The 24,922-nt window shown below is 45.6% G+C and overlaps 1 protein-coding gene across 1 annotated transcript in view; it reads left to right on the top strand.

Annotated features, from left to right (window-relative positions):
- GPC4 (glypican 4) overlaps nucleotides 1-24,922 on the top strand; it is a 68,730-nt gene that overhangs the window by 24,668 nt on the left and 19,140 nt on the right. The window contains exons 2-3 of the mRNA XM_027741599.2: nucleotides 6,211-6,369; nucleotides 20,272-20,663. Coding sequence (XP_027597400.2) covers nucleotides 6,211-6,369; nucleotides 20,272-20,663 — 551 coding nt within the window. The remainder of the gene's footprint in view (nucleotides 1-6,210; nucleotides 6,370-20,271; nucleotides 20,664-24,922) is intronic.

Genomic DNA, 24,922 nt, shown 5'->3' on the forward strand with positions numbered 1-24,922 from the left:
AGCAAAAAACTGAAATGCACATTGATTAATAACCTAAGTGGAAGCGCAGGGGAAACAAGTGGCTTTAACATTAATAGGGCAAATAAACTATTTATATAAAACGGTTGCTAATTGAGTGGGATGTTAAATATACTGTACACTGGCACATGCTGCCAAATTGCAGTACTTCATAACCCTACCAGTCAGCTTTGGGGAGCTGACTACACATGAGGTGTCTTCTGGCTTAAAAAGTCCTGGGTGGTTGGAAAAAAGAGGTTTGGGGGGGACATGAGAATCCATGATGGTTGAATCTAGGACCAAGACCTGTGACTGTGGAAGGACTGGAGCCCTATGCCTGAGTGGAGAGTGATGTTGGCTGCTGACCTTCACGGTGAGGACCTGGGTTAGGGTGCGGGGGGTGTGCTCTCTCTTTTGGTGCTTTTTGGGTTTGAGATCTCAATAGGAATTACAAATCTTTTCAGTAGGGAAGAAAGGAAGGCTGACTCTGGTTGTGTGGTGGTGGCCTTTAGAGTAGGAAATGATTTACATTGGAAATGGGGTATGTTATTATGTGTCTGGTGATAGATCTTGCACAGAGTGCTTCTCCTGGAAATGTGCAGCTGAAATAAGGGTTTGGGTTGGATGTAACACAGTGCACTTGGGAGCACAGAGAGAAGTACAGCTCTGAATGTGCCAACCTGGTTTGCCCTGCTCTGATCAGTGTACCAGCAATGCTGTGTCGTTTGCAGGATGTGATCTTAGGATTCTAACTCTGCTGCCCTTAGTGGTTGTGTCACTGCTGTTAGCAGGACCTCAATGCTGTTTTGCATCTCTTCCTTCCTGGCACACGACCATCTCCACAGGAGTATTGTCCCCAGTAAAATAAACACGAGGCTGACTGCAGCACAGCTTTAAAGCAAGTGGAGAACAATGACCACCCAGTGAAAAAGGAGAGCACTGATTAGAGCCATCAACTAAAAATTCAAGTTTGCTACTTCTGCTCAACAGAAAGCATGCATTGAAGCAGCGTGGGTGTGTGACAACCTGGGAGGAGGTGGCAGGGTTGCTTTGGGTGCATGGTGTACCCCAGAGCTGGATTTTTTTTTTCCTCCCTTTGGTGTTCACAGCTTAGTGTCATTTCACCTGGAAATATCTGTATGCCGAGATGCTCTCTGCATTTTTGTAGTGCTCTTTGTCAGCAGATACCTAAACAGCTCATAGGGGTTACAGCAGCACCACTGAAGATGGTCCATTCCCAGGGGTGTTGAGCATCCCCAGATCATTCTGTAGCCAGGAAAACTAGGCATTTTTTTGTATTCTGGGTAAATTGAAGGTGATCAGATTGAGTGGACAGTTCGGTAGCCATGTCTGTTTCAATGACTCCACTGGAGTCGATCACAAGCTCACGCTTTTCTTTCTTCTTCTTGCCTCTTGTTAATGTGGGGCCGGAGCAGTGGAGCTGTGCTCAGGGGTGATGCTAGTGTTTCTTGTCATCTTTGTTGGGGGTTTTGTAAAGCCTCAGTAGCATGTCAATTATATATGATGGGTGGAAGCCTAATATTCTGTGATAATTAGAAGGCAAGTCTAGTGTGAAATCGGATTAGGGCTCGGCATTACAGTCTGGGATTCCTTTGGTAGTTGGTTCAGAGGAAGTCATAAAACTCCTTTAAAGATGACACAAGCCCATGTGTGCTACAGGGAACAGGCAGAGCACAAGGCTGAAATGGTGGCCCCGCACACTGGCAGTGTTTGCCTCCTGCTTCTCCACCACCCCACCTTACCCCAGCCCGATTTCTCACATGGGAGCAACTCCAACAGTAACATCTCAGACCATAAACTACTTCTGGCTTGCTTACTGAGCTGCAGTGAAGGGCTAGGCTGTGTACTGGAGTCTTTTAAAGAAATACCCACCCCCCACCTCGCAGCAAACTGCTCCTGAAAGTTTATCTATTTTTGCAGTTAGCTGTACTTAAAGTATGAACTTGGCCAAGGTGAGGAGAAACAGGCTGGGGAGGCATGTTAGACATCCAGAAACAACATTTTGGAAAGGTCTTGGAAAACTGTTCAGTAAAGAGAACTGCTTTTCAGTATAGCGTAACCCCTAAGTTTGTGCTGCTCACTTACTCGTTTGCTGAAAACTTGTTTTCCAACACATTGCAAAATAGTTGCTTGATTTGGAAGAAACTCTGTGTGCCTGGAATCTGCTAAATGTGGTGTTTCTGTAATGGTTTAAATCATAAGTTTGCAAGATTACCTTTCTGAGTGCGTTTCCTTGGATGTACACATGGTAACATCATGTACCATCACATTTCTATCTTTAAACCACCACCTCCCTTCGCCAGAGGTGTGCTGTTAACTGGCCAAGGAGCAAGCTTCTTTCATAATTTTTGGTCCCTCATTTCTCTCTCTGTATTCATAAGTATCATAAAATAGAGGAAAAAGTCTTGTTGCAACAGGCCATGGGAAAGATCTGCTGCAAATCCATGACAAGCTGTGATGATGGTGTGCATATGTGGTAGATATGTGGAGTCAGTCTCTGCTACTTAAGCTCCTTTTGCCATGCAGCCCCTGATGTGATGATTGCACACCCTGCCAAACAATTCAGTAAAAAGCCCAACTTGAAAGGAGGCTGTGGTAGTGTTATATTTTTGCTGTGCTCACATGGTGATAAATTACAAAAGCTGCCGAGTTTTTCACACTCAACAGTAGATGAAGAGTTGCCTTGTATGGGCATTGTTTGATGAGTTTTAACTCGGGAAATAATTATTGCTGAATGTGTCCTTGACAGCGAGCACACACCATGAGTGTTCTCTGCATAATATACCTAAGCATTAGATCTCTGTTAAGTATGCCTAAATACACATATTTTTCACTCCTTTTCCTTAGAGGAGTTCACTGCCAGTTGGACAAGGAGCATTGGCTTTGATCTTGACTCTAGGTCGGTGTTTGTGTGTGCATGACTGGTCCATGCTCATGTGGACCATTGGCAGCAATGGCTCTCCAGGCTTCATTGCTTCCATTTCCCTGGTTGTAGCACTGTTGTGTTTGGAAGCTGTTGCCTGATGATATCCTGGTCCTCTGCCCATGGAGGTGCGAGCAGTTCCCGACACCGCAGCCACTCACCAAAGGGGCACGTGATGGATCCAACACCCAAGCATGTGATGGGACATTGGGATGTTGCGTCGTTCTCCTTACAAACTTGGGAATGGGATGAGTCCTGTGGATGGATCCTGAATGGATTAGCTCTGCTAGCGATTTAAAAGGCTAGACAGGAGATTTCTCACCAACTGTGTCAGTGCCTGTCAGTTTGCTCAAGCGAGGATGTATTCTCAGGGATGTGGCAGCGCTAAGGACAAACCTCCCTGTGGGAAAACTGGGGCCCCCAGTGTCTTCTAGGGACTCTCCATTGGCATCTCCCACTGTGTTGTAAGAAAACTGCTAGAAAAGCAGCCCACAGACCTAAACTTTCTGGTTTTTTAGTGCTGGGTAGCACAGTGCATCCTCATATGATTAGCACTGAGTAGCCAGAGCTCCTCAGCTCCAGACAGAGCTAATTCTTGATCACAAGCCAAGACCACATAGTGCTGACATGACTGAGAAATATCTTCCATAATTAGATTGCTTGGTCATTCATTTTTGAATGTCTGAATTGCATTTTGGAGCATAATTTCTTAATGATCAACCAAGTGGGATCTGTGCAAGCTTGATTTACCATCAGTAGTGTTCTCCTTGCTTGGCTTTGCACGTGTCCTGGGGAGGCACTGTCAAATCTGGGACAAGGGGGATCAGAAAATGATTTTGCTTTGTGACATTAGGTGGAATGGTAACTTTAGTTTGCTAGTAAAAATAGATGTAAAACTCGTACTCGTAAAATACATTGGGCTTTTAGGGTTTTTTTAATCATAAATAAATTGGAGAAGTTGTTAAAGCCACTGTCTTAGGGATCCTAGGGCATCTGTGGACAACTTCAGAAGTGTCTGCGAAGTGTAAGCAGGAAAAGAAATCCCACTGTCAGTAGGTTTGAATTTGCTTTGCTGCTATTTATGGTTCCTGTTGTGTCGGAGTCCTTAGTTCTGTCTTGGAATTGGAGCAAAGAGATTCAAAGTGAAATAAAGCAGTGGTGCTTGGGCACCATTTTTTTTAAAATGCTTTCTGGTAAGACAGGCTCAGAGAGGGGTGTCCAGGATGGATTTACTGGGCAGGATCTGAAAATCTGGATGTGCCTGTTCCTCTCTTTTAAAAGGCTTGTGAAGCCTCACTGGAGCTGCATCCCTTAGTGCTGCACCCCTTAGTGCTGTGTATTTGCTGCTGGAAGTGCTCCTCTGAGACAGAGTGAAATTGTCCATGGAAGAAAAATATATCTGTAGGGAGACAACAGGATTTTTCTGTGTTTTCTGAAGGCTGCCTAAGCAATGCTGCTTCCCGTAGCAGACTTTGAGCTTTCCGTAATTGAAGAGTAGTGGATGGTCTTGTGCAATAAATTAGATGTGATGGAATTATCTGCTGGTCAAGGTCTCTCTGTAATGCCACAGAAAACAAACAAACCCTGTAGTGCAACAGGGAAGTAGATTCAGGAGGAGAGGTTCTTATATATGTATATAGACAGATATAAAAATATTTATATCTTATTTTAAGATGGTCCTTAAGTGCCTGTAAGGAGAGACACTAACTTTTCTGGGCTAGAAAGTTATGCAAAGTGATACAGAGGTTCAACATGTGGGCAAAAGATGTTCAGAAATCTTGTACAAGGCAGGCAGAGCATCAACCACTCACATTAGCCACGGGCAGGCTTTGTTTTGCACTGTGCAAAAACTGCTTTTGTTTCTTTAAACTCACTTCTGATACTCTAGCAGGTAGGATGGATGGCTCCTGGGTAAGTGAGTGGTGTGCAGCCTGTCAAGAAGAGGTTGTTTTCTGCATGGGGGCTGACAAGTGCTTTGCAACTCTGGCAGGGAGTCTCTGAACCTCCATGATAGTTGGAGGTCGTTGGTAGCTTCCAGTGTGTGAGCAGGTAGGGAAGAGCCTTCTTGTCTCCATCTGCTTCCTCAGAATGAAGGATAAGGTTTGTCAGCAGAGTGTGAAATGGGAGAGAAGGCAGCAGCTTACATGTAGGATGTGTCTTTTAAAATACCATCTGACTTGGAAGGGTGAGTTTCTCATCCTAACTGCTTGTTTTGATCGTATCTTCAGTGTTGACAAAGATTTGCACAATTTGCCCAAATTTGAACCACTTTAGCATCAGCCCACCTGCCTGTGGTGGTGCTGCATTGTGGGGCTTGTCAGAAAACTGGATCTGAGGATTGCTGTACCAAGGGTTTATCTTGGCCCACAAAACTTGAGAGCAGCATTTTATGGGTGATACTGGAAAGGGACAGCTTCATCTTGCACTGCTGTGAGGCATCTAAAAACAAAGTATATGGGGCCAGATCCCATGTCCAGATTTTCTGAAGGATTTTGAAATGGACCTGTGGAAGATACTGAAGCATTTGATGATCCCTCTGATTAAGCCAGCTTGAGCCAGATGACTCCTAGGAAAGAATTATCTTTCAGATTGAAGAAAAAAAAATCTGGTTTAAGTTTCCAAAAACAACCCCCCAGTTTCACCCCAGATGATAACAGAAAACTGTAAAATTAGGAGGTGGGAAATATAAAGCATTTTCCTGGGCCATTCCATAAAACAAGTATATTTTAATATCAAGTGGTAATTGGGCTGCTGAGAGGGATCTCCTCTGAAAACTGGACAGGAGAAGGGTGAAGAAAACAGCACTTACCTGTAAAAAAAGGGCCATTGCCACTGATGTTGTGTATTAACTGAATGAATGGAAAGTAATTCAAATACTCAGCAAAAACTTCATGGAAGTTATCATAGTATATATTGGTCAGTTTTCTGGTTCTTCAAATTCTACTGTACGGGATGAGTATCTGTTTATTACGTTTATTACCTGAATAAATAAGAGGACACTTTTTAATGCTGTTTATTCTGTTTATTAACTGAATAAGTAAGAGGACACTTTTTAATGTTCTTGCAGAAAGACAAGGCTTTTCCATGTGTTGCTATAAATTTCCTCTACGGAATCAAGTTTTGATATGCCTGGTCCAGCACTTGCAGCTGGGGTTTCCCTGGGAGAGATGGTGTTACTGGTCCTTGCACCCTCTGCCTTGTGAGCTGACCTCTTTGCCCGTGTGTAGAGAATCCTTTTAACTTGGGATATTTTCTTCTCTGTTTTTCAGGTGACCACTTGAAAGTCTGCTCGCAAGGCTACACATGCTGCTCTCAAGAAATGGAGGAGAAGTACAGTCAGCAGAGTAAACATGACTTCAGAAATGCTGTTGTAGAGCTTAGCAATCACCTACAAACCATGTTTAGTTCTCGATACAAGAAGTTTGATGGTGAGTGCAGAGACCTTGAACTTGCTCTCCTTAGGATAAAAATATAAAAAATCCCCATCCTGTTGTTTTCTGTGCAGTCGTTCTGCTCTATCTCCCCCTTTGCTGGGAAAGTTCATGACTCGTGGCTCAGAGGGCAGAGCATGCCTTGTTTTGCAATCCCGTGAGAGAGAAATATTTGCTGATTATGGCTGCTTGCTTCTCAAAGAGAGAGATCTTTCTTTCTGATTAATCTTTCGAAAAGCCATTTTACTCTAATGTAAGATTGCAGTTAGTTTTGTTGGTACATCCCCACAGCGCGTGTAATTGTAATGTGCACATCTTGCAGCCCCGATACACAACAATGCTGATATTTCCCAACATGTTGTGAACCCACAGGATTTGTATCCATCTTACTTCTAGCCTTTGGGGCTAAGCAGAGCAACAGATAAACACAGAGCTGGTTTTGTGTGGAGGCCGAGGGTTCAAGTGTGATGCAGGGTCAGAACCAAAATGAACAAGTCTCGGCTGAGTTCCCATCGCTGCAGTGATGTGAACTGCTGACAGATAAGCAAATGACTGGTCTCGGCATTGCCCTCGGGTGCACAGTGTGTCCTGTCAGACTGGGCCTCCATAGGGCATGCCTGGCTCATGGGAGCTGCAGGAAGAAGCTCCCTTAGCAGGCAACTGGCACACAGCCTTCCAGCACTGCCCGCCTTGCAGCCCAGTGCCTTTCTTTTGAGACCACCTCTTGCAAACAGCTGCAGTCGATGCCCAGACATCAGGCACAGCACCCATCTGAGATCCAAGCAGCGTCTCTTGGTTTGCTGCTGAGCTCTTGGTCAGTTCCTGCAGGACTCTGCAGGCGCCTCAGCGCTCCTGGACGCTGCAGCCCCTGCGCCTGGGCATCCCCTGGAGGGAGGAGCAAGGTATCAGGCTGCTGCTTGGGTTGTTCTTGTTGGCTGGGGCAATGAGATGACAACCAGTTGCACATGGAAATGTATGATGAGTCGAGTGGACTGGGTTGCTCAGATAGTTGTTCTGCTTGTATATCACCATCTGGTAGTAGAGGGTGATTCTACCACGCAACTCCTCTGGACCTTTTTCTCCCTTGTTTAATCATTGGTTCCATGTGAGTTTTCTATGAATATCCCAGACTTTGTGCCCTAAACCTCCTAGCAACCTCCCCTACGCTACTGCAGCAGGTAGCAACCTCTTTCTTTCGAAAGGGATTGGCACTGGGGTGAGGGAAAAAATCCCTGGGTATTGCAGTGAGTCAAAGTGGAATTACGCAGTCATCTTGATAGCATCTAAATCTGCTAGCTAAATATTTCCCTCTTAACCTCTGTTGTCTCTACCTGCTGGTACACCAAGGGGTGATAGAGGGAGAACCAAAGTGTCTAGACTTGCAAGCTTATTAAATGCAGAACAAGACACTTAATGAAATCCAGCCCATAGATAAGCCCTTTCAAAGAGACCAGAGGAACAGCATCTGCTTCACCTTAAATGAACGACGAAGCTTTTTGAAATGCTGCATTGAAAACAAAGAGCATGCACAGTTCCCTGCATTAGCATCCCTGACATGGAGCAGACATACTGCAAGGTGCATCTGCCTGTTTGTGGGATGAGAAATGGCTTCAGGGCTGTGTGAGGGCAGGGAGATATTAAGCTAAGCTGGGCTGGATACCTGTTGAAGCACAAGGCTTCAAAATAGGTGAGCTTTGGGAGGGAGCCCTGTACAAGCTTGTTCTGTTTGTGCTGTGTTTCTCCTGTCAGACACTTGCAGTGTCCCCTGTTCTGGTCTCACTCCCATTTTAGCCTGCAGAGTCCTTGACCGGCAAGTCTGGAAGGGGATGGTGGTGTTCAGCTATTCCTGAAAACTGGATTTACTGTGCCCAGCCTGTCTCTGAAGGGTGTTTCTCTGCCTCGTACAAAACTAATGAAGGAGAATTAGCAATCTCCTCAGCCTGTCCCAAAGCCTAATGGCTCTGTCTTTGAGTGTTTGCTAATATCAGATCTAAATCTTCATTTGCTGCAGACAAAGCTGATTTAGGGATTTTTTTAATCTTACCTGGAGTGGAAGCAGAGATGAACTGATTACCACCCTCCATCATTTACCTCTTGGAAGACTTTTAATCATGACTGCTTCTCTCCCTCCAGCCCAGTCACCTGGAGGCATACCTTCAGCAGTGCTCCTGCTGGTGGCTGGGGCAGGTTGAAGAGTCTCCCCTCTGAGGTTCTCAGACTCTTCTGCAAAAATTTTGGAGTTCCATACCCTAGACTGCTGTGTTTTGTTTGTTTAAGAGCCTGCTGTTGAGTGTTCGTCTGCTTGTGGGGTGCTGTTTTCCTTCCTTTTGTCCCACTGCTTGGTCATCAGGTCAGCTGTGGTCAGTTCTGCCTTGCACATTTGAGTTCTCCTTGTCTAACATAGTTCATTGCACACTTTTTGATGTTACGTGCCCAAACTACTACAGGAAGGAGAGACAATTGAGAGCCATATATTTATCCTGATCTCTAGGAATGAGACTGGAAGAGGACACGATCCCTTCCAGAGCTCTTCCTCTGCATGGACCCATGCTCTGATTTTACCATTTGCAGCTCTTCAGGGCTTCCTCATTACTCATAGCTAAATCCTTTCAAATGAAAATGAAGCGACAAATAGGAGCTGTGCACCTTCCTCTGTTTCACATGAAATCCTCTGTGCTACATCTGTGCAGAGTGACTGAACAGGCAAGATGAGTTATCACAGAGACAAAATTCACTCCAGCAAGTGGAATGGACGCTTCTCTTGCAGAGTGACACATCCCCATGCTGCAAATGGCCACTCCAGGATGCAGCCCAAGCAGCAAACCCTGTCCTCCAGCCTTTTGGAAATCTTTGTTGTGGGTTCTTTGGCTGCTAATCTCTCAACCTTGACATTCAGGTCTGAGAGGCAAACCTGTACTGCCTCCGTTATGTGCTTGACCTTTGAAGCAGTTGTTGCTGCAGAAGGACAGTCGAAGTGGCGGCATGTCCTTTGGATGGAGGCTGGGATGCCCTGTGGCTTCTGGAGTGTTTGCATCAGCTGTTGCTGGAGCGCTGTGTGCTGTTGGAACTGTTGCCAGAATTGCTCTGATCTGACACCAAAGCCATACAGAAATGGATTATCTCCTCTTAATCGGGAGCATGGAACAAGCTGCTGATTATCCATCCCCAGAGGGCTGACCAGGAGTCATTTCGGCTCCTAATGCGTAATGTGACAGCGTCAGATCCTCCTGCATGTGTTTGGTTTGCAGGCATTGGGAGAACTTGGGAGCTTTGGAGTCCCATATCTTATATATCCTGTCTAAATATTTGCTTACAGTACAGCTACGTATGCTCCTGGAGGTCTCTCCTGATGTAATTTAAACCACTAGCCTGATCCCAGCGTAGCAGTAAGGTATGTATTTTCAGCAGTAAGGGAAATGATTTTCTGATAAATTAAAAACCACTTTGTGACTTGTTGGATTCACTGTTGCTAAATGATTTTAGAGGTGAAGATTTGCTGTTTTTTCCAGTATCATCTCCGATACATTTATGGGATTCATTGAGAAATTAGTAGATGAGGTTCTCTGGCCGAGTGAGCGTCTCCCTCTCTGACAATGACAGTCATGGGAAAGCCACTGTGATGACATCTCATGCCACAGAAGCAGTTATAGCAGTCAGGGCTTTAAAGATCCCACCCCCCGTTTTTTAAAATAAAATTTCCTGTGCCTTATCTTCACAAGTTAGTGCCCTCCCCTTCCCTCTCTCAGGGATTAATAACATTAATAGAATTAATAGTGACATTAAGACTGCATAAATGTTCAATCCCGTTTATTAAATTCAAATTTTCACCTCTTTTGCCCTTTGAGGCTGAAGTTTTCCATGCTGGGGTCTGTGCTAGCCAAGCAGTGCTTTGGGGAAATTGCTCAGCTGTTTTGAGGAATTGGAGCTGGGACAGGACATAGCCCATAATTCTTCTGCAGTGTTTCCGCTATTCGGTTTCTTCCTAGATAAGATGCTCTTACTTTTTTCTTATTAAAGACACTTCCTGAATCTCTTAGAAGATGTAACTTGTGCCAAGCCCTTTTCTGGGGAGAGAAATTATTTTGTATAGGCTGGTTGCAGAGTGACTGGGCAGGCAGAGCCCCAATCCCCCATGCACAGAGGCGCTGCTGGGTCCTTGTTTCTCCTGCCACTGCATTTCAGAAGCACTTTTGCTGTTGCACTTAAAATCAAGTCTTGTTCCTTTCTCCTGTGTGCTCTAGATTTAGGGAAGGCAGCAAACTACTGCAGCCTTTGTTGTATGGGAATGAAGAGGTGAATGAGAGATGGTCCTTTTCTGGGCTGGGCTGGCAGTAGGTTTGGTGTTCCCAATGACCAGGTGTCAGAAGGATTTGTACAAAACGGTACAGCCCAACCCAGCATCTGGGAAGCTGTTAAATGCTGAGAGTCTTGTTTCTGATACTCCCCCTGACTTTTCCATTAGCATTTAAGATAAAACAAATACAGAAATGTAAAAGGAAACCCCTTTGGGACAACGAGCGGAAAGAAACCAAATCCAGGAAGAAGGGTTGGCCAGGGGTCCCTGAGTCTGTGGTGCACACAGCCCTTCTACTGCACAGGTAGAGGGCAGAGGGGCTGGAGAGGCATTCTTGTTTGTGGGCTCCATGTTTGTGTTGGGCAGGGTAGCTACGGGTACAAAGTGTGATCATGATGTGCATCTTTGAAACATCTCAGGGTGCCCTTGACCTTCTAATGTGAGCCCACTGTTACTCCTGGGTGCGTGAATTACTTCCAAAAACTGGCATGTGGCCGAGTTTGAGAGACTGGTTGGGGGAACATTGGCCAAATACCTTCCAAACTGTGCTGAAGCTGGAGAAAAAAAGCCTGTAATCTTGTTTCTGAATTTAGTTTTTGTTGTTCAGATAACCCTAGGCTTCCAGCTGCTGTCTCCAGGTAGGAGTTAACAGGGAGGTGTTCTGGTGCAGCGGGGCACATGGCTGGGATATATTAATAACTGGGAAGGAGGCAGAAGAGAGGAGGGAGAGCTTTTGGTGGTCTTCTTTCTGCTGCTTCAGGCAGTGTGGAGGCAAACGGTGAAAGACGAGCCCTGCAGGTGCCCAGCCTGCTGCTCCTATAGTTAGAATTTGGCAGACCATCGGGGCACTCTGCCTTACCGAAATAACTGCCCTTTGGGGACCTTCATCTCACATTAAGTCTTTTATTGGAAACTGCCTGCAAGGGCAGAGACTCAGGTCCTCATCCTGCTCCTTTGTCAGGGTTCCCCCATGTCCATGGCATGCAGGACCATGGGGTTAATACTGGCTGCCAGCATGTTCATCTCTGCAGGAGGCATCTCCAGGTGTGTGGCACAGCAGGAGCACTGAATAGAGACCTGTTGGACCTTTGCTGAGCCAGAGCTGCATGGTATTCGAGCTTCTGAATAAACCTGTATAGTGGAGAGAACTCTCCCATTGCAACCCACCCTCAGGCAAGTGCGCTGATGACGACTGCATTGTTAATGTACAAGTAGTAGAGTGGTTTGGTCAATCTGCTGCTGCTCATGTCTAGATAAAGGCACAACCTTGTTCTTCCCTCTCCAGAAAGGGGTGGCACCAAACCTCATACCACCCAGAGCAGAAAACAGTGTAAAGATCCCTCAAATTTTGTGGAAGAACCATTTGCAGAGAGGCTCCTTCAGACTTGGTTTCGGACCAGTGCATACCCAGGGTGATGGTAGCAACCACCAACGCACTTCCTTTAGAAAATCCCACTTGTGGGCTTTTGTTTTTGCTTTCCCACTCACTGCAACAGCAATGAAACAAATTGTCTGCTGTCTGTGCCTTGGAAGTTTGTTTATTCTTTGTTTTTGTTCAACTGGCTCCTCTCCATCTGGAGGTCTTTAAGGAGGTACATAAGCCACTATGATTTTTAGTCCTGTTCATTGAGGAGAGGTGATGCTTATCTGAAAGTGGCAGGAACTAGACCTCTCTTTGGGAGGCTTGGAAAGATCCTGAAGTGAAGTTAACTCGGAGGAAATCTCAAAGGGAGGAGAAGCTCCTGCCCAGTAGGTTGGGGTGGGGGGGGGGAGAGATCTTGTAATTGAGCAAAGACTTTAGCAATGGGCAAAAGCCCTTTGTGTATGGGCTTGGAGGGTTCAAACACTCTTCTGTGATCTCAGGTCCAAGCAGTTCAGCTGTTAAGGTCACAGGTAAACTGCTCTTACCCATTTGGGGTTTTTTTCCCAAAAGCCAAGATGCAGGCAGCAGGCTTTGTACTTGGCTACAGGAAACGTGCCCGGTGCTCTCTGGTTACTAATTGCTGTCAACCAGTCAATGAGCTATTGTTTGTCTGTTTAAAATTAACTCTCTCTTCCTCCTTCTTACACAAAGGAGCCACCAACCCTATGTGCATGGTCCTGGTAGCTGCTCCTCCGGATGCCTGTTGAGGTGGTGCTGTTCTGGAATGTTGTGGTGGACTTGGGGGTGTAATAACCCATCAGTGCAGAGCTGGAGATATTTTGTTAGTGTTTAATGTACTGTAATGTCTCAGTGTACAGCCATTCTTGTGCTGGCTGAACAAATAAGAGGCGGCCCCAGCTGGAAGAACTCTCAGTGCAAGTGTAACGAGATGAGGGCAACTGAGGTAATGGGAACAAGAAAGCCATCCCCACCGTTCAGCAGCACAGGCCCTCCTCACACTCTTTGACAACAGTGGAAAGGGAGGCTTGGGAAAACACATACGTGTGAAATACCTTAGTGAGTGTCCCAGAAAGCTCCTTTGAGTAGAGGGGGTGTGGGAGGCAGCCTGAAGGAGCTCACTTCCAGGTGAATGTGAGTTTGCTGTTTGAGGTGGGAAGTTGGTGGGTTGGTACTGGATGGATGTGGATCAGCAGGCTGAAGCCGCTGAGAAATCATAGATGTACCTGAAAGGTCAGTTGAGACTGAGAAATGTGTGCAGTGAAAATTAGACATCAGGGAGAGTGGAGGGAAGAGCAAACAATGGAGGGAAAAGAAGCAGTAGCAAGGGAGGTGGATTGGGGAAGAGTACTGTTGAGTTGTTGTCACGAGGAGGGAGATGGAAGAGCTGGGAATGATGGACCTGCTCAAGGAGGAGGCAGCATGGGAGCAGTGGGAGAAACCCACTACAACTGACCCAGAACAGGATGCATGAGCACTGAGAGGCCCTGAAAACAGGGAGGAGGAGGCTACAGAGACTGGGCTCATCCTGCTGCATGGGATGTGGCAGAGCGGAATGGACTAAGAGGGGACCAAGGGCATTTCTCTTGGTGGGATGACTGGTGTGTGCATCAGGATGTGATCTGCTGCTATTTGTTTCTTGAATCACAGGCAGCAATCTCCACATTGTTTTTCCTCCTCCTTCATTGCTTCTTATTCTCCAACAAGCTCAGTCTCAGTGTGATGGTGGTATCTGGCACTGTGTTTTCTTCTGCCCTGCTCTTCTGAGCTCCCACCAGCCCCATGGTGCTTCAGAAACAAGAACTTCTGAAAATCCTGGGTTTTGGTGGTTTGTTTGTTTGTTTTAACCTATGAGGCTGCGGCCCAGTTCTTGTTATTGTCTTGACTTTTCACTAATCAAGCAAAGTTAGGGGAGATGATGGTGTTCCTCTCAGCTCTCCGGGGTTCACATGTTGGGGCTGTTGCTGTGGCACTGGCAAGATTTAAGCCTGTACTTCTTCAAGCTCTGTGAAAAGAGTTCTTCCCATGTCAATAAGTGCTAACACATGTTTGAAAACAGGACACAGAAACAGCTTGTGGATCTGCCCTGCCCTTCCTGAGTTCATATTCCATAAATGTGTTAACACTATGTGTTCATCGGTTTCTCGACACTTCCGGAAAAAGGTTGTTAAGCTACAGTTTGTTTTTCCCTGGTGGAAATTACAAATGCGGTATATGCAATAAAGGAAGTGAAGGCATATTAAAAATAATGAAGCACATTTAGAAAAAAAAATAATCCCTCTTCTCGCGTTGGACTAGGTGGCATGGCTGTGCATGGCTTCAGCCTCCAGGTGAAGAGAGAGCTGTGAAACACTCGTCTCTCTTCTTCCAAATTCCTTTTATCTGTCTGGATTGAATTTTGCTTTGCATGGTAGGAGCAGCTGCAGGGTGGAGTTTGTGTCCGCAGATGCACCTCTGAGAAGGCGTTGGGACGGTGCCGGCGCCGGCCCCTCCGCGGCACAGCCCGAGGGGCTGTGGCTTGGGCAGGAGCATTCGTCTGGGAATCCATCTTGCTGTTGTGGACATTTTATGAGTAAACCATTTAAGGAGAAAATATAATTAATCTCTTTGTGGCAGTGTTCTCCTGTACGCACTAGAAAGCATAATTGTCTGTACAGACAAGCAAATTAAAGGTTTTGGTAAGACAGACGGTTCTTAATTAATCATAATCTGGACAACATATTAAGAGTATGCCTGAAACGCTGGGTGGCAAATTATCTGAAACTAATTAATTGTGCCTATAAAAATTCAGCATGTTCCATCTGCATGCTTGAACCTGGTTTTATTTGTTTTTTAATGTGTGTTGAGTAATTGCATGTCTACCTGGGATATGTTTGTGTAGTTCATTTGCAGACCTCAAACAGAATAAGGACAGTTGAAAACTCAGCTCTAAGCTAAGGAAAGCTGGTATATGGGAAATGCAGCATGCCTGGTGGCTTTTGGGAGCAGAAAGGTGTGTGGCAACCCTGGTCTCCTTTTGGAAGGGCAGCAGCACACCTGAACATGGCCAACAGATGGGTGCCTGTAGTGAGCATGTTGGCTAAACGGCCCTTGGATAAGACTCTACTTTTTTTGCACCACAGTTAAGGTTTCCTTTGTTCCATAAAATATAGAGTTTTCAGGTGCTGGGTCACTGATGGTTTAACTCTTTGCAGTGGCTGGAAGAGGAGCAATCAGGGTGCCATGGAATAATGTGCTTCTCTGTGTGAAACTATTCTCTAAAATAAATGTGTTTCATTCCTGAAGATCAAGAAGTTCAAAGCAAAACTTTGCATTCCTGCAGTGGTCGGCTTCAGATTCAGCCCTGTGGACTTTGCCTGGGGCAGGGCTGGAGAGGCAGAGGGCACTGGTGCTCTGGTTCTGACACAGGGCATACAGTGGCAAGAGGCAGCTCAGACCAGGCAGTTCTGCTGCTTCTTCCTTTGTCACCAGCGTTCATAGGGAAATACCAAACCTGCCTGTGGGTAGAGGGGGATGTGCCCCTTTGATGTGTTCATCTCATTTCCAGGAGCTGCCTTTGATTTAGGTAGGACTGTGCCCTACAGCACCAGGCTCTCCTCAGCAAAAGCCCTCTTGTATGAAAATCCCACTCTTAACATACCTGAAAATGTTAGCATGAGGAATAGGAAAATGTTGTCTCCCTTCTTACGTAAAAAAAAAAAAAAAAAAAAAAAGAGGATTTTTTCAGATGAGACATGAATCCAGGATCAAAAAAAATACTGGGTTCAAAAGTCAGAGGAGGTGGATGTGTTGTCTGGAGGTGGGATTTGCTCGGTCTCACAGTAGGTGGAGTGACTGTGTTTCTTCAATTAGCTCATGTATCTGCAATTTGGAAGAAAGATTGTTTTGAATTATTCTGGCAGTGGAATCTGATGTCATGTGGAAGCACCTTGGGGAGATGCGGTGCTCCCCTGTGCTGGGTTACTGGCAGGGCTGGTCTGCCCTCCAGCTGCAAACAGGTAATACATCTTATTACCTGAAAAAAAGGAAATTGCCAAGTAGCTATGGTTATGTTTCCCACTGTGCTCCTTTATACAAGGATTTGTTTAAAAGCAGAGACTTTTTTTCCCTGGGATTTTTATTGCAGAGATACCAGGTATGTCACATCTAGTCTTTCTTACGATTTCATGACATCTCTAGGCTCTTGCCGAATGTTGGGAATTGAAATTCTACCTTGAAATTCAAACGTGTTAAAAGAATAAACAGAGCCCGGAGCTGTAGATTGCCCGACTGCAGATTACTGCCTTTTCTGTCTCTAAAAGTTAATTGCATTGGAAATGTTGTCTTCCTTTGAGCATCAAAGCTGGTGGCATCCACAGGATTTATTTTACAATACAGACAAATTTTAAACTTGTTTCTTGGTGTTAGGAAAGGTTTTGTGGCTCTGGTCCCACCAGGCAGCTCAGCAGCACTACTACCCTCACCCCTGCATTTGTCCTGAGCGAGAAGGTGACTTTGTATCAGCGGGACTAAGCAGAGATGTGTTGAAGCAGTACAGTGTGGACTTGCTCCTGTGTCAGGTTGGACCAGAGCTGACTGTGCCATGGTAGCCCAATGCTTTGCCTGTGGTCCGTCCTCTCTGTGTAACCCAGCTATCTTTCCACACTCTGCTCTCAGTCAGGAGAACCAGGGAGTCCTTTGAGCCATGTTCTGCTCCCGCGGGTCAGTTTGTGAAGCCCTTCCCAACCGTGTGTGTGCTTGTGCCTGTTTGTCGACAGAGGGGCCAGCCCTTGTTCGGGGAGTTTAAACAAGATAACTGGAGGGAAAAGAGAGCCTGCCATCCCTCCAGATAGCAGTGTCTCAGAGAGCACTGGCAAAGTATGATTTGTCGTCTGTGAAAAATGTTTGCGTTTGACAGCTTTTCACAGGAAGCCTGTCAGAGTGATAATTTAATGAGTACAGATTGCCTGCAACACAGCTGTAAAACGTGCTTTTACAGTGCTGTAAAATAAGCAACCGAGGCCTTTGTGTGTTTGCTTTGTTTGAGAACAAGTCAACTTCTAATACAAATGAAAGGTGGTCATTTATTTTACCCAGCAAACAGTCAAGACGTAAGAGAGGAACCTGCCATTTTTCTTCTTGTGGTGGCAAGGTTAATGCTGGGTTACATTGGTGTTTGCTAATCAGCTCATTTCCGTGAAGGGGAGAATTAATATCTAATTAGATGTAGGGAGTTACTAGTCAGATTAGCATTTAACTCATAAAAAGGACTTTTGGGCTTTCTTTTCTTCATTGCAGACATCTCTGTCCGTGGTTTGCACGGAAAGATTAATGTTCCTTCCTGCGCCCAAGCCAATTTCTTGACATGGAGATAGAAATTGAGGATGCAGACTTATATTATGCTAATAGCTAGACCAGAACATACCTATATATATAATTTAATCACTGCTGCGGACCAAATTAAGAGTGCTCTGCATCGCATGGGGGAAGACACCATCCACATCCCACTGCTGGGTCCATCCCTGCTTGCTGGTGTTGGGTGGCCTCTCATCACTGGTGCCATGCTTGGCATCACTCCTCCCCACCATCCCAATCTCATCTCCACCCCAGGAGCCTCAAGATGCCAGCAGTGGCACCTACGGGCCAAGCCACTGTTGCCAGTCAGGGCATCCTGTCTGGCCTTGTTTGGGGATGCAGGCACGTGCTGGCAGGGGGGCTTTGCGGGTGGGAGGGTGGATGCTGACTCTGTGTTGCACACACACAGCGTCCTCTGCCCTCCTCTCCTTCTTTATTTGCGAAGTGGCACTTGAGAAAGGGTGTTTTTTGTCCGTGAAAATGTGGTTGGAGCTCAAGCCAGAGACGACGGCTTTGTGTGTGCCTGCTGCCTCCGTCAGCAGTGTCGTGTTGGGCCTTTAGAAGTGCCTGGTTTTGGTGGGAGGTTTTCATTTCCTTTATTTACCTTCCTTTCGGGCAAGGGAAAGCTGCTGGCTGGAAGACTGCAGGTGCACAGGTATTTGCTGCTAATTAGAATGCAGGGGTTTTTTCAGGATAATTAATGAACATACCCAGTTCTAGCCCACATGAAAAATTGCTAAGAGATGAAGAGCTCTAACGCCTGGATACAGTTTATTCAACTTCCACTTTGGAGTGTAACCAATAAAATGAGTTTGGGCAGGCAAATACATTGGTTATGGTAATATGTATGTATTACTAAAGATAACTTTCTTGGCTGAAAATGTTGCTTTGGGTTCTTTAGACTGGTGCTTGGAACTATCTAGTAGACTTGCGATCAATATAATTTCAAAATCTAATTCTTATTGAAGAGTTTACTGATGAATGTAGCAGGTCTTGTGCCTGGCACAAAAGTATTTAAATAAACAACTTATTTGGTGATACTAAAAGGTCTGAGCAAAGGAAGGAAGTGAACCTTCAAAATGATTAAGTGAATTAGAAATTAATATATACCAAGTTAATCTCTATAGTATAAACTCAAAAGAAAAAAATCTTCCTGGAGAGGAAATGCCAGTCATGGGAACGAAAGTGGAGGTTCCTGCTGATATTGGACAGAGGACGTGTTGGGTGTTTGAAAGCAATCTCCTCTTCCCTGGATCATTTCTCTTGTACTCCTAAGAGGCCGCATTATATACAGCCATGTCAGGCACTGGACCCCATGACTTTGTTCATCAGGAACTCAAGGAATGTTTCAGTTTTTCCAGAAAATGTTTTCTGTGTTAGGCTTTGTTTGTACTGGAGCACTTTGAAGACGAAAATCTGAACTTCAGCATACTTTTAATGTCTTTTAACAAGGTTTAAATTCACACTGGGCCAAAATATTCCCCTCCCCTCCTTCTAACAACTTCTGGCCCTAAACATTGCTCCTTTGAGGATTTAAAAAACCACAGAGGCATGTTTTATTAAAGAATATTTATTGAATATGAGTCACAGAAAAGCAGAGGTCAGAATCCTCAATTGCTGGTGGCATGCATAAAATAATATGCTCCCTTGCCCGCGCCGTGCGTAGCGGCAGAGAGGCTGCGCCCGCGCCCCAGGGTGCCGGTGTTCCCGTGGGGCTGGAGCAAACAGGCAGCACGGGATGCTTTGTCTCGGCAGTGCCCACCCTTGCTCTCCTTAGCTCCTTCCCAGGGCCACATAGAACAGAGTTTTGTTCCAAAATGGCCCAAGTGCTTTTGGCCTAGCGGACCCCTCCCCTGTGTTTTGTTTTAATTCATCTATGCCAAATCTCCAAGGCAAAGGTTTTTTGGCAGAGTAGTTTGTGCTTAGACCCACGTGCCAAGGCTTTGGTGGCATGGTCTTGGCAGGGCATGTTCTTTAAACTGCGTCTGACATGCCAGACATCATCAGGTGAGCCTGTTATCAGTGCTGGAGATGTAGGTGCACTGCCAAGACACTTTGGCAGCAGCCGCTCTCTGGGCCGTCCAGTGCTCTCAGAGGGTAAACCAAAGTGGGGATTTGCTTTTAGAAAGTGATAAAAATCCCGAGGGCCCCTGTCTGTCCTTTGTCATTTGAAAAATCTCTTGTTCTTCTGCCAAGTGTTTAACATTGGATTTTGAGCAAATTCTGGTATAATTATGGGGGTTTTTGCACTGCTACAAGCGTCTGAAGCCCTGTCTGCAATCAGGACCAATTAGGTAATTAGAGACAGGCCCTGCCCTGAGAGATGACAAACTTGCAGGACAGAGGAAGAACCTCTGTCCAGAGGTAGATTTTTGGATTTGTTTTTAAAATTTATTAAAATTTATTTGGTTTTGAGGCTGGTTTATGATCATTTTGGAAAAAGAATTTGTCAAGAACTGAAAAGAAAGACCCATTTGTGTAAAACATCTGTTTTTACACAAAACCACCTTTTTTCTTTCCAATACTCTTGTGCTTTGAAATTACTTCTTTTAAGATGGTTGAATTGAAACATAAGAAACTGGTGCTTTTTTTTTGTCTTTTTGCTGACTCTTGTCACGGTATTCGGATTTGCATCAAAAGAAATTTCACTTATGCAAAGTCATCCAACCTGGAGAGAGGTCGTGGAGGTTGGTTTATGAAGAGTAATCAAAAATTTTGAGATCTAGAAATTATTTGAAAATTTTTAGAGAGTCCTTTAACCTTCCATTTCATTTGGATGGTGGCCTCGTTGTGCTGAATTTTCCAGTTAAGCAACAGCAGTGGTTGTAGAAGTGTGTGAACACACAACCCAATGCCCATGTTTACCATATCTTCTCTTCCTCTTTCCTAGAGTTCTTCAAAGAGCTTCTCGAGAACGCTGAGAAGTCGCTGAACGACATGTTCGTGCGGACGTACGGCCGGTTGTACATGCAGAACTCGGAGCTGTTCAAGGACCTCTTTGTGGAGCTGAAGCGCTACTACGTGGGCGGCAACGTCAACCTGGAGGAGATGCTCAACGAGTTCTGGGCGCGCTTGCTGGAGCGCATGTTCCGGCTGGTCAACCCCCAGTACCACTTCACGGATGAGTACCTGGAGTGTGTCAGCAAGTACACGGAGCAGCTGAAGCCCTTTGGGGACGTGCCGCGGAAGCTCAAGCTGCAAGTGACGCGAGCCTTCGTGGCCGCCCGCACCTTCGCGCAGGGCCTTGCCGTCGCGAGGGACGTCGTGAGCAAAGTGTCCGCGGTGAGCTCCGTCTTGTGGTTGTTCCCGTGTCCCATGGACCCGTGATGGGTAGCATCTTTCCCTGATGTCCTGGCTAGCACCTAAAGGTGTTGGTGGTAGTTGAGTGCAAGTGGGACAAACTCCATCTGTTGTGTGGTAGAGTCACGTTCTAGGGACAGCACTGTCTAATGCTGCAGCCCAGCAGCAGGGATGTTCCCCAGGTGGATGCTTTGCTCCTGTCTAGGGAACAGTAACAGCAGGAAATTAAATACCTTCTGCAGTGGAAATAACCATGTTTGCTTGTGTAATGGCCGTATCTTCTTCTTAATATTGCCTTTAAATTACAGTGAGTCATGGACGCTACAGGCATCCATTACGGAGCAGCTGATGATTTGCTCCTCACCGTGGGCATGGGGAGAGGCAGTTCACATGAGCAAACAGCACTTCTGTGATAACAGTAAGCTGGAGTCACAGGGCAGAAGCCAGTTGTACTTGGTGCCACACACACAGAGCACAAGTTAGACCTCAAACATTTATGGTAAGGTCATTTTTTTGGGGATCAAACAGCTGCAATATGTTGGTTACTTATATATGTACCTCCTTCTTCATATAAATCACTTCAGAGTTGTTTAAGTGGGGTGACGTTTTTTTTTTGACATGAGATTTGTCTTTAATTTTAGGCAGAGTTGTATGGTATAGGGAACAATCAATAATCCCCTTAAAGTAATTATGTAAGATAACAAATATTAGTGATTTCCTTTTAACAAACTCAGCTCATTTCCTTTAGGCTGTAGAAGATTTATTGTAATAATTTAATCAGGCAGAGAGAGGTTTATTTTCTCTCTACCTGGTTACAGAGTAATAAAACACCAAGCTGAAAGAGCAGGCAGGAGTTTGAATCAGCCTAAGTGCCAGGAAAGAAAAAAAAAGAAAGAAGAGCGTTCAGACACTCTTAGAAGCAGAATGCAGTTTTGTAGGCAGCACAAGCAACATTGTTAAGTGAGATAATTATTCAAATTTCTTTGACTTACAGGGATAATATTAAAATACTCTCTCTGAGGATAGGGAAAAAAAAAGTCTGCTTCCACGTTAATTTTTCTTGAAGAGAAATGAGAAAAACAGACTGCAATAAGCCACAAGTGTGGCAGGGCAGAGAATATTAGCAAGGCAAGAATTGCTATACTAATCTATCCAAGTTCTGGGAGTTAGTTGTAAGTTAACAGTGTCAGGTTTAGGTTTTTGTATCCCCTCAACTCCCCATCTGATAGTGATGAGTCTCAAGTTAGATGTGTCTGATGTGTTAGATGTGTGCTGCTGGTTGAGGGTGGGTGTGTGGAGCTCCATGTGTGACATGTGGGTCACTCTTACAAGACCACAAAATCTTCCAGCCTCGGGGATGCCGTCCTGTGGTGGGAGGCAGGGTCTGTGCCAGATGAGGCCGAGTGTCTGTGTGCCAGGTCACTGGCCAAGCCTGCTGATCTCCTGGTTGGGGTTTTAGATTTGGTGGCCCTTGTTTGTGGCTGTGGGGCAAATCTTGTGGTCGTGGGATGGTGTTTGCACTGCTGTAGAGTGTGGATGAAATATTCGGGTGGGAGGTCTGGCCGTTAAGCCCCAGTACAGTTTTGGGAATGTGCAATCACTTGGTAGGCAGTAAATGTGCATGGGTGAGGGATCGTGTTTATGCTCCATCTGCTCAGAATTCATCAAAACGTCTCCAGACTTGACACGGAACCACAAGGGCTATGGTCCCCGCATCTGTTACGAATCAGAGTCGTGAACCCGAGGTGGCGTCGTGATTTCTCTTTCCCTTTTGAAGATCCTTGAGTGTAGAGTTGCCTTCAACCCTAGAATTAATTGCTCGAGTGTGGAAAGCTACCCACAGTCCCACGCAGCTGCAAAAATAGCTCACGTGCCGTGGACGATCACAGTTGCTGCACTTTCCACTTCACTTTCACAAGTTGCACTGGAAATTCTACAACAGACTGACTTTTCCAAGCAGTAACAAAAGTCCCTGCTGCTGAATACCTAAGGTTTAGTTGCAGCAGTAGAAGAAATAATAATCTTTTCTCTAGTGTTTTAATCTCATTCAGTGGAAATCTAACATCACGTTTCTGCAAGACACAATGGGAAATTCTAGACGTGAGTTTAAAAGCTGATGTTTTTATGCCTGCTGCTCTGTGGTTGTGTTTTGGGGCTTCCCACATTACATATAGATTAGCCTGGCTTTGCTGAGCTCTGTATAATGACTCCATTGACTTTGCTTCCTTATTATTTTTACTCAGGAGTTGTAGTGGAATGACTGCTTATACCAGGGATTAACTTGAGGGATAAATCTTCAATTCTTCTTTATGAAAAAATGTCCAAAGGAATGCAAATTAGTTTTACTTTTAATGCATTTTGTAACAAGTAAGTAAAAAATACTTAATTGAAAATCCTCAGAAGGAGAAATACAAACTAGTGCAAGACCTAGCTGCATACTTTCCCGGGATACTATCAGGAGAGCAAAGAGCACTTTACAGCGGAATGGCCTTGATGGCTTTTTAATGATCCTAGATATTTTTACATCTTCACTAGGGAGATGCATTTAGAAGGGTATTGTTCTTGTGTGAGTTTGGAAGTAAAGGAGTAAAAGAAGAGAGGATATTGAAAAACTAAGTGTGCTTGATTTCCAAGCCAGAATGCTAGAAAATAACTCTTAATTTGGCCTTGAATGGATCAGGTGTGCCACTGTGCCCAAATACACAACAGAGAGAAAGCTGTATGGTTTTGAGAGAAAGCACTGATGTTTTTCAAACTATGTCTAAACCCTACAATTTTGATGCTCGAGTCTTCATGCCCCAAATTCCCTCCTTTGGACCCAAAAAGTACAAAGTTCTCCATATCTATCCTGAACACAGATCTGAGGAGAAAACTCAGGATGCTGTTTCTGCCTGTTAGAGATGTACCCTGCCTCTGGGGTTGGCTGCGAGGGGCTGGGGGCCTCCGGCGCTTCCCTCTGTCATCTGCTGACACTGGGTGCTTTCTCCCTGACCTTCCTGCCCCTGCCTTCGGGAGACGGAAATCTGCCCATCCCCTAATCACTCACCTGCTACTTAGCCTTCAACAAACGCTGAAGTCAGCCGGGTTAAATTGCTGCCAGCAGTGACATTTCCTGCCCCATCCTGGGCTGGAAAAAAGGAGCAAATACAAGCCAGAGCCCTGAGTGACCAAAAAAGGATGAGAACGTGCAACTGGGCAGTTCTCAAGCTGCAGAGATGTTCCTGTAATTAGTTGCATGCAATTAAAACCACAGCCTGGTTGAGGGTCATGACACCTCTGAGGGCAAAGTGTGGTGGGGCTTGTAGAGTCAGCTATAGGTAAGGAGCAGAGGTCCCTGTTTGTGGGGGGGGAAGAAGTGAAATCAAGGGCTGAGCTCTGACATTTTGTAGGGTCAGGAGGAGCTGGAAGGGGAGGTCTGGCTGGAGGTCAGCAGCAGAGGCACATGAAAGATGAAGTGTGCATGAAGTCACATGGCATCAAATCACTGCATCTACATCACCATCTCTCCACAGACCTGCAGGCTGGGACTTGTGGATGTGATCTCCTGCAGTTTTAGTGGTGGTGTGAGTTTTCTGGAGCCCCGCAGGAAATTTATGCTGATGAACTGTTGTTTTGGGATTCTTTTACCACTTTTCCCTCTTGCCCTCATGTCCTGTCATTTGAGGCAGAACTGCTTGGAGCTCAAGAGGCTCCCGAACTACCTCCCCAACAAGCATTTGAGATGCATGTGCCACCAAAGCATCTGGGCTGCTGGAAAGGGTATTCCAACCTATCCTTGGGAACCCTGGGAAAGGCAGCAGCTTGAAAATTGTATGCAAGAAATGGTGTTTAGTTTGGAAGCACAGATACGAACCATGTGAAATAATTTTTCTCCTCATCTGCTGTCCTCAGGTGACATTAGCAGATGAGAGGAGACTGCTGGAGATGTTCACGGCGGGTGGAGGAGGTCAGCTTTCTTGGTCTTGGCATTTCTTCCCTAATGAAGTATAATGATAGCAGCCAAGGAGGGAATTTTCATCCAACTGTTTATGAAGAGAATTGCAGAGGGGACAGGTTATTGCCTTCCCACACTGCTTCAGAGCTGGAGTGGGAGCCTGGTAGCTTTTTAACCCCTTTTACTCTGAGCTGCCTCGTCTCAGATAAGGCATCTGTGGAGCATAAGTTAAGACTGGAACCTCTGTCAACCAGCCTGCTGACCTGTGCCCTGAACTATGGTTCCTGTCCTTTTCGGCGTGGATGCT

Source organism: Pipra filicauda, unplaced genomic scaffold (assembly GCF_003945595.2).
Source record: "Pipra filicauda isolate LSUMZ 115617 unplaced genomic scaffold, ASM394559v2 scaffold58_size5111680_pilon, whole genome shotgun sequence".
In the NCBI taxonomy this organism is placed as follows: domain Eukaryota; kingdom Metazoa; phylum Chordata; class Aves; order Passeriformes; family Pipridae; genus Pipra; species Pipra filicauda.